Source organism: Ylistrum balloti, unplaced genomic scaffold (assembly GCF_031769215.1).
Source record: "Ylistrum balloti isolate Yb309-2 unplaced genomic scaffold, AGI_CSIRO_Ybal_v1 Utg369832, whole genome shotgun sequence".
NCBI lineage: Eukaryota > Metazoa > Mollusca > Bivalvia > Pectinida > Pectinidae > Ylistrum > Ylistrum balloti.
In genome coordinates, this window is record NW_026781994.1 from 735,569 (window position 1) to 746,616 (window position 11,048).

At 33.6% G+C, this 11,048-nt stretch overlaps 1 protein-coding gene across 1 annotated transcript; it reads right to left on the reverse strand.

The window, feature by feature from the left end:
• Positions 1-9,640: 9,640 nt before the first annotated feature.
• On the reverse strand, positions 9,641-10,737 carry LOC132545231 (uncharacterized). Its single transcript, XM_060208906.1, has one exon. The coding sequence runs from the start codon at positions 10,735-10,737 to the stop codon at positions 9,949-9,951; it is 789 nt and encodes a 262-aa protein (XP_060064889.1). The 3' UTR covers positions 9,641-9,948.
• Between the last annotated feature and the right edge of the window lie 311 nt (positions 10,738-11,048).

Below are 11,048 nucleotides of genomic sequence, written 5' to 3' on the forward strand. Positions count from 1 at the left end.
TAAGATATGAGAACAGAACAAAATGCTGACATGTTACTAGAATCTCAATTCAAATTCGATGAAACAATGGCCATTAACAACAGAAAGATTTACAAGGAGATTCCAGACAAAGTGCGAAGAGATTAATGCTACGCTTCCAAATGGGAAAACGGTGTACAACAACGGGTCCAACAGACATACTTGCGAGCCTCCAGCCCGTCTACCTTCTTATCACAGAGAAATATAACATTTCTAGATGATATCATTTTGGACGTCAGTACAACTCCCTCATAAGTAACATAAATATATTTCATTTGCCAATAATTTCGAAAGCATAACTAATACTGTGTAATGTGCTTGTTTTATTTTTACACTCAATCAAGCTTAAATGATACTTGAACCTTTAAAAAAACTAGTGTTTACCGCAGATTCATATCTTATCTAAATATATTTCTTTAATAACTATGATGTATCACCCTAGCTACGTACCTGTATAATTATTCGTTGAGCACAGCGCATACACAATTTCTGAGCAATAGATATCATGAAATTTTTTTGTTAAAACTAATATCGTAATGCAGTCCCCACCACCCGATTGCGGCTGCATGTAATAAGAATCCCAGGGTAGCCATGCCTGTACTTCGTTGGTACTTTCTGCTACAATTTCTCCCTTGGGCGACTTCCTGTATCCAAAATACACAAAACTCCATCTAGAAAGAAATGAGGATTTACGTTTATATTTCTTTTTTGATAATGTAATATTATCACATGTATAAAAAAAACCCTTGCAATACTGGAGCTTCACAATGTCATATCTTCAGTTCTTATAGTTATCTTTCAACTTAAATGTAAGCCGCACTGACTGAATTCATGTACTTTCATGAAGATTTTACAAAAGAATGACATTTGTGATGGTGAGGACCAAACTTTTGAAACTTGAAGATCAATAGTGTAAAAAATACCTTAGCTCTGTGGCGCAATTTAATTTGACCATAATTGTTTGTTATGTTCATACAAAGGTAAATTCATTCTAGCTTAATAAGCAAAGAGAGAAAGTTGGATTTCACAGATTACCACTTGAAAAAAAAATCATATGCTAATACATTACATACAATTCTTCATATTGTTGATATATGTATGTGGAAACCTGCTGAAAAACCTCCTCGTTTGGAATATACGCCAATATCCCCTTGTCCTTCTTACAGATGGCTTCGCTAGATGTGAGGTTTTGTTGAGTCGATATTAACCAATAGCATATGCTTGTATTACCGATGTCAACAGACAATCCACACAGAGGATTCGAAGACACTCCTACGTCATAAATTTCAAAGATAGAATGAATGATAATCATCGTATATGTTAACTTATTCGATATTTTCACCGCCTCAAACCATTTATTTAGGATGTATGGATTTCATTTGAACTGTACAAGATCCATAAGTTTTAAAATTTCCATTTCAACATCCATATACCATAAGTATTATAAAAATGCGCCGAAGCATATTTTCTTCAAGTCACACTGTGCAGCAATATCTAAACGGCTGGGAAAATACACCTGTCTCTTTTCGCAAAATGACTGCTACTACATTGTTGAGGTAACACACCTTCTATGCACATAACAATGATATATTTTTTTGTATTATAAAATGTTTTTGGGATAACTATAATTCAACGTAAGATTATTTTATGGCAAAGATACATATATATATATATTGAAATTTGGGGTTCAGGGGATGCAACGATAAGCGAGACGAATAGTTTATCATTAAGTGACAAACGATTAACAAATAAAAAGACTTTAGATATCTAGGTATGAATACCACAGATATGATTCTTTGTTATTATATTGTTTGGGTTATTTAATGAGTAAATTATTTACCTGGATAGAAAAGGGACATTCCGAGAAACTGTATACCACACCATGATCGCAAAAGTATCGCCCAGTGCATGTTGATTCCTATGAAATGTCAGCCTTTCTGATTGTGACAGAGGAAGTCTTGTCAATAAACGTTTATGAAATGGTTCATGTCCTTGATAATGTTTTCTTAGCTTTTATTTTGCTATCAGAAGCAGTGAATTTTGAAGACGGTGCTTTTGGTTGAATGTTATTGATTTTCTTTTTAAAACTTTTTTTTGTTGTTGTTCTGGCTTTGAATAAAGCCGTACCATGTCCTTTTTAACAGAAAACCTTGGAAGATGAGTCAATTGTGTATACTATCATCGAAATGCACAAGACGAACTTCAATCAAAATGTCCTTATATGTCTCTATAGGGATATTTGATATATACAGCATGTTGCATAGTATTTAAAACAGCATGAATGTTATTCACATAGAAAAACATATTTGTTTTATTCCCATTTTGATTCTGAATGAGAATTGTACTATTCCTTTCTTTCCCGAATACCATTTCCCGTAACCCTCATGATTATTGAGTGTTGTTTTCTTCAGTCGAATTTGAAATGGTATTAATTGCATCTAGTAAGAGCAATCGTGACTTCATGCCGTCCTTGAAAATTTATTATTTCATTATACACACACTATGTCATATTTTTGTCAAGTTATTGTAAAAAGGACACACGGACTGATAGTCGCTTTCAGTGCCAACTCACTAATAAACATTATTGTATAGATTCTCAATTCTTGAATTCCACAGAAGAACTAGGAAATGAAAAATTGTTAACCAAGAAGCTTTATTTAAGATAATTCAAAACGCATTTTATATCTGAACAAACCTTAATTTTACCTAGAAGAATGTGCGTACTAAAAACACGATCCAGCCAGTTTTGTCAAATTTTGGACATTAAATAATAACTATCTGTGAATCATCTAAACATATCTGAAATCTACAAAATAATTTAATACAAATTAATGCCACTATACATATGGCATGTCCATGTTGATACGATAACCAACAACAGATGTACACAATCCATGTTTATAGAATAAAAAGCAACAGATGTACACAATCCACGTAATACAATAACAAACAACAGATGTACACAATCCATGTTTATACAATAACCAACAACAGATATACACAGTCCATGTTGATGAATAACAAACAACAGATGTACACAATCCATGTTTATACAATAACCAACAACAGATGTACACAGTCCATGTTGATGAATAACAAACAACAGATGTACACAATCCATGTTTATACAATAACCAACAACAGATGTACACAGTCCATGTTGATACAATAACCAACAACAGATGTACACAATCCATGTTGATGAATAACAAACAACAGATGTACATAATCCATGTTTATATAATAACCAACAACAGATGTACATAATCCATGTTTATGAAATAACCAACAACAGATGTACACAATCCATGTTGATAAATAACCAACAAAAGATGTACACAATCCATGTTTATACAATAACCAACAACAGATGTACACAATCCATGTTGATGAATAACAAACAACAGATGTACACAATCCATGTTGATGAATAACAAACAACAGATGTACACAATCCATGTTTATACAATAACCAACAACAGATGTACACAATCCATGTTGATGAATAACAAACAACAGATGTACACAATCCATGTTGATACAATAACTAACAACAGATGTATACAATCCATGTTTATGAAATAACCAACAACAGATCTACATAATCCATGTTGATACAATAACCAACAACATATGTACACAGTCCATGTTGATACAATAACCAACAACAGATGTACACAATCCATGTTGATGAATAACAAACAACAGATGAACATAATCCATGTTTATACAATAACCAACAACAGATGTACACAATCCATGTTGATGAATAACAAGCAAGAGATGTACATAATCCATGCTTAATACAATAACCAACAACAGATGTACACAATCCATGTTGATACAATAACCAACAACAGATGTACACAATCCATGTTTATAGAATAAAAAGCAACAGATGTACACAATCCATGTAATACAATAACAAACAACAGATGTACACAATCCATGTTGATACAATAACCAACAATAGATGTACACAATCCATGTTTATACAATAACCAACAACAGATGTACCTAATTCATGTTTATAAAATAACCCACAACAGATGTACACAATCCATGTTTATACAATAATCAACAACAGATGTACACAAACCATGTTTATATGATGGCAAGCTTCAGATGTACGAAATTAAGTTTTCGATAAAGACTAGCTATTAAGGGCTTCACTTAGAAATCACACAGACTTTTATAATGCTATCGCATGTAAAATAATTAAACTTGGTCTGATACTAACTGTTTTTTACAGCTATTGGTTCTTGTAACCTTGATATGCATACAATACCGAACAATTCACTTTATCGATCGAACTCATTGTCGCGATCATAATAAAAAAAGCGAAAAATCAACAAAAATGAAAACGACTTCTAATTCTAATTTATAAAATACACATAATTTTAATCAGCTCATCTAAATACCAATTGAGTGTATCCACCCATCTGGGTATTATTGTGTTGTTCGCGGCAATAGATGTTGAAATCAAGACAAACTAATAATATGAAAAATCTCATTGGTCTTGATAAATTCTGAAATAAGAATACTACCTACCATCAATCTATATTTTCGATTCTGCGGAAGATCGGGCATAGGGTGAAAAATCATTATTCATGGTCATAAAAAGATGCAAAAGGTTATGAGCTTGCTGAAAAGTACCTTTTTTTTTTTTTTTTTATAATTTTTTATTTTTCAAAGATTTTTCAAAACATAAATGTTTCACTTGCAGCCTTTCAAAGCCACACATGCCCTCACACACCAATACACAGACACGCCATACAATTTAAGGGCCTAACATCATTTTCACTCTAAATTGTACATAACATATCATTATCATTCGCAAAGAATTACATGTATCAAACAAGCACCAATCCTCATCATCATCATCAAACATCAATCATCATAATCATCATCCTCAAACATCCAGACTATTAACCAACAGAAAATATAGGTGGCTACGGAATTTGGCCCAGCCCATACCTTCTATGGGATGAGTACACACACACACACTCACACACCCTCTCTCACACGTATATACACACACATCCTCACAAGATCATACACACATTACATATGACAGATGGGAAAGGGTGAGGCGGAGGGGAAGGAAAGAAGGGGCAATGGATTGAAGAGGGAGAAGAGAGAAAGAAACAAGCTGGAGGGCTTTATCAGATACTGTCTATTTTAACATTTACAGTTAATATATAGGTCAAAATGAGGAAAATGAAATAATGGTTGAAATTGTGGTGATGTCAAGGTCAATGGAGAAAGTAGCTCAAGATATAATTTATAAGTCCAAAACAGGTTTCCATTTTTTCCAGTTGTTTTCAAAATTCCTTTTTATGTGACAATTTTTAGAGGAAACAATATATTTTTGTACTCGGAAGTGATCTTTTATTGTATTTATGAGACCATTTAAACTTAGAGTTTTGTGCAGACATCTTGTCTTGTATATATATTGTTTAATAATAATCAAAATTTCATTATCTACTACATTAGCCGTAGGAGAAAGAATACCAAAGAGATAAGTTTCTTTGTTCATCCAAAATGGAATAAAGAAAAGGTTGATTAACGATTCAAATCTCTCTAACAGTGTCTGCACCTCGACACACTCCCACAAACAGTGTATAATTGTCTCCCTTTCCATATTACACAAATTACACAAAGGACTAGGACTTAAATTAATTTTGAAAAGAAAAGAATTTGTGACCAATATACGATGAATAATTCTTGCTTGGAACCACTGAAGTTTTGAGTTTTTAGTGATAGTAAATGGGATTCTTAGAATATTTTTCCTCTTCTGTTCATCAAAATCAAACTCTATCCCCCATTTTTGAATTCCAGTTGGTATTGGTGGTCGTTTAATTAAACAAATATAAAAATCCTTTGAACCTTTTTTACTTTTGAAAAATATTTCATAAAAAAGTGGTATGAAAGGTTGTTGAATCTGTACAACCTGAAGTGTATTCTTCCGTAGAAATTTCTTCATAGATGTAATTAGACCAAAGTACTGCAGATAGTTGGCGTTGATTGTTGGGAAAAGATTACCAAACTCATTAAAAGAATAAAATGTCATGTCTTCATAATTCTTTACAAGGTCATTTATGGTATGTATACCTGCATTAAACCATCTTGGATAAAAAACACATTTATTCCCCACCTGAATGTCTTTATTATACCACAAAGGACTTTTTAAGACAGATGTGATATAACATTGTCTAAAAAGTTCCGAGTTAGTAAGTTTAATCATACTTTTAAATACATCTTTCCAGAATGGATTTCTACAATTTAGGCAACAAGAATTAACATATTCTATCCCACAATTTAACATTTTTTTCTCATCTATAATAGAATTCAATAATATTTTCCATTTCCCTGATGAGTGAAATATTCTTCTGATCCAGCCAAGTTTGAGAGAATCTATGAAAGCTACAATATCTATCATTTTTAATCCCCCGTCTATGTAGTTCTGAATGACCACGTCTTTTTTTATCTTGTGTTGTTTGCCATTCCAGAGGAAATCAAATAAAATAGAGCTCAATTTACCAAGAAAACTGTTGGAAGGATTTGGTAGGGTAATAAATAAATAATTGAACTGGGAAATTAATAAAGATTTTATTATACTGATTCTACCTAAAGGAGTAAGCCTTCGTCTTTCCCACACATTAATAAGAGCCTTTAATTTAACAAGTTTCTTATCGTAATTCATTCCAGGAATTTCACTAAGGTTAACACAAAAATCAATTCCCAAAAAAGTAAACTTATTCTTACCCCAAATTAGATTTAACTCTGGAAGAAAAGCTTCCTCACTATATTTCTTACTTCCTATCCAAATAACCTGTGTCTTACTGGTGTTGATATTTAACCCTGATATCTTAGCAAAAGTATTCAGCTCATTAATAGATTCTTTTAGTGATTTTTCAGTTCCATCCAGAATCAGACCTGTATCATCAGCATATTGCACATTTAAAATAGACACATTATTAATTTGTATACCCTGGATATTTTCATTATTTCTAATTCTTGCAGCTAGAACTTCAACACTTAGTATAAAAATATATGGGGCAACTGGGTCGCCTTGACGACAACCACGCTGAATGTTAATTGGTCTAGAAATGTTACCCCCCTGATTAACCACTGAATAAACATTAGTATGCAGAATTTTTACCCACTTCCTAATATCCACTCCAAAGTTAAAGTAACGAAGAACATTATCAATAAAATCCCAAGAAACTGAGTCAAAAGCTTTTTCAAAGTCGACCATTAGTAACATTCCTGGAATATTCAAATCTTCTGCATAACGCATTACATCATAAATAGTACGGATGTTTTCCCCAATATAACGCCCAGATAAGAATCCCGTCTGATCTTCATGAATAAGTTTTCCTAAAACTGATTTTAACCTATATGAAATTACTCCAGATGCTATTTTATATGTAATGTTCAAGAGAGAGATTGGTCTCCAATTTTTTAAAAAATGACGGGGCTTATCTCCCTTAGGTAAGCAAGTTATAACACCTTGTCTCTGAGTAATTGAGAGAAGGCCCACTGAAAAACTATAATTAATCGAACGAATCACAAAAATACCTATGAAATTCCAAAAAGTTTTAAAAAATTCTGAAGTAAAGCCATCTGAACCCGGACTCTTATTGTTTTTCATATCTTTCAATACCTTTCCTGCCTCCTCAAATGTTATAATACCTTCTAAATTATTGGACTCAGCATCAGTTAACTTAGGGACACTGCAGTCATGGAGATGATGATCCAAATCAATTGGGGTAACTTCTTTATGTTTGTATAAGTTTTCGTAAAATAGTTTAACTTCTTTTAAAATATCATCTTGATTGGTAATTATGTCCCCATTATCTTTCTGAATTTTTGGAATAATTTTAGAAGTAAAGTTTCTGTTTTCAAGATTTAAAAAATACGAAGTTGGTTTCTCCCCTTCCTCCACCCATTTGGCCCTTGACCTAATAATACTGCCCTTTATTTTTTTTGACCGTATTGCTTCAAGTTCTCTTTTTTTAACATCTAATTCTTCCTGGTCAGTGTCTATATTAGCTTCCATAATTTCGATAGATTTCTTTAGGTTTTCTTCTTCAAGGTTCTGTTGTTTCTTTCTATGAGATGCATATGATATTGACTTGCCTCTTATTTCCATTAACAATGTCTCCAAAAACAATTGATCATTAATTAAGAATTGAATTTCTGTATTAGGTAAAAGCGAAACAGAGTTAAGATTATATACAGGTAGGCAATATTGTAATTTTATGTCATCTATACATTTTTTAACCATGTCTAAATAATCTAGTTCAAATAATAATGAGTTATTAAACTTCCAGAGACCTCTTCCTCTTTTAAATTCATTTAATTTTAACGCTATTACTGTAGCCGAATGGTCAGATCTATAACTTGGTTCTATGAAAGATTTTCTTGTACTGGATAATAAACTGTCTGAAGTGAGAAAAAAGTCTAGTCTGGCCTGCTTAATAGGATTTTTTCTTCGCCAAGTATATCTCTTAATATCTGGATGAAGTTCTCTAAAAATGTCTATAAGATTGTATGTCTCACTGATTTCTAACACCTTCTCCCTAGCAGATGCATTGTTGATGTTTCTATATGAGTTATCATAATCAAGCTCAGGGTTAATCACGAGGTTAAAATCGCCACAGACTATTATATTTTCATTTCCAAAGCTGTCAATAGTTTCCGAAATCTGAGTATAAAAAATTGGATTATCCTGATTAGGCCCATAAATGGTTATAAGTGTCAATCTACTACCCTCAATATCAATATCAATCCCTAAAAAATTTCCATCTAAATCACGTTTTTCTCTATAAACTTTACTTTCAAAATTATTATTGAGTAAGATTGCTACACCACGAGAATTTGATGAGAAAGAACTGAAAAAACTGTGATACCCCCATTCATTTCTAATTAAATTTTCTTGTTCTGTTGAAAAATGAGTGTCTTGTAAACAGTAGATGTGGTATTTCTTGTCTCTTAAGTATGAGAAAACATCCTTCCTCTTAATTTTATCACCAAGACCCTGACAGTTCACCGAGAGTACACAGATATCATCCATAACTGAGAAATTGAATGAATGCGTAAGAGCAGCCTTCCAGCTGGGAAATAGGAAACAAGACAAAGGGAGAAGAAATGGGGATAAGAGGGGGGAAAGGTTGTGATAAAAGCATCTTACAAGGTCAAGAAAGGAGCTACACCACCACTCAACACTTACACACAACCTATTGGCCGTGAAAACTTCGGACAATCAGACAATTTGTGCCGCTATACCGGAAATGACAAACAGGAAGTGTTGATACTAATGCACGGAGAATGAACCGGCCCGCGGAACTGTCCGGAATAGACCGGGGGACCTCCCGAGACCACCCGGACCGGAAGTATATATAAAACAACTACACGTTCACCAATTATATTATAGCATACATGCATTTCTGTAAGTTATATATAATATCCCATATAATACCTGGCTACTCAATATAGGTTATTAGCAAGATATTATGGACTACCACGGACTTAAATACTACTACTACCTACGACATCCTCAAAATATAGCATATACATACCATTTATTTTCGGAGCTTAAAAAATCTTTCTTAAATTACGACAGTTACAAATATATTATTTATAACAAGCTATATGCTCACTTTGAATGACGTTACATGTGTATATCTCATTATCATACTTTAAAATCTAAAGTCACAAAAAATACTACGTAGTTATTCTTACCTTTTACAAATGGAATTTCAGTAATGATATATATCCTTTTCACACAGAAGAATTGATCACACAACACACATATACATGTACACCACAGAAAAAAGCACATTAGTATACAACACAAAGGTGATCGGTTGCCAGACACACTGGCATTAAGTCATTTACCGATCACTGTGCACTGTCCAACTTCTATCTCCTTGATACAAAATTAGCATCGTTCATCAAGTAACTTTCTTCCAAGGGTGTATCGTGTAAAAGTCTGCGCTTCTTGCCATTAGTCAAAATCACATATATTTTCCCGTCTGTGCTATACGAATTTTTGACACAGTTCATACGGAACGCTTCCTTCAGTCTCTGTTGATTTAAGGAAGTAAGGTCTTCATAGATAACAAACTTGGAACCTTTCAGGATCTTGCGGGCGCGGATAATTTCATGCTTCTTTCTCCGGTGCGTGAACTTTACTATCACATTCCTAGGATTTGTACCATTGTACTTTCCCAATCTATGTGCGATGTCAATGTCCCTCTCCTGAAGTGGTACTTTCAAGGTGTCACGTACAAATCCCACGATCGTTTGGACACAGTCCTCTACCGATTCCCTCACTCCCGGGTCTGGAAGTCCAACGATTCTAACAGAATTCTTCCGGCCTTGTTGTTCCAGGTCGTTATACTTTCCCGCCATCTCACTCTGTCGATCTTGACTGGTCAATAACTCGTTCTCTAGCTCAGAAATTGTCACTTTCAAGTTGTTATTTTCAGTTTCCAGGGTGTTTACCCTCTCCTCCAGAGCTTCAATACGTTCTGCGTGTTCTAGCTGAATGTCCAAACGGAGTTTCTCTAACTTTTTATCCAACACATCCTCAGTAATAAGATTCCTGAGGATCTCATATATCTCGTCTAGTCGATCGTCTGTGGATTTAGTACCAATACCACTGGTCCTGCTGCTGGGAGCTCGATCTCGCAGGGTCTTGGGAGGCATGATAAACAATATCCAGTAAACAAAAAACTAAGCTCCAGAATATATAGGCTGTAGATAGTCCATCTATAGGTGTACACATACACGGCCAGGTATACGTAAGTGGTGAGTAGTGGTCAGTGACTAGACTCAGTCCATGTTCTCAAAAGTTCCTGCTCCAAAAGTATATTTTCCGAAGAAAATATCACAGACCGATATATCAGTCAACTAGTTAAGCATATTAACTAGATGTTGACAGAAAATTAAGTTCCAATATATCGTGCAAACATACAAAAAGATAATTTTTCACCGGAGCTCCAGAACAACCGACCGAC

What these genes read in the sequence shown, in the direction of transcription:
- LOC132545231 (XM_060208906.1), bottom strand. Translation starts at nt 10,737, where the DNA reads ATGCCTCCCAAGACCCTGCGAGATCGAGCTCCCAGCAGCAGGACCAGT.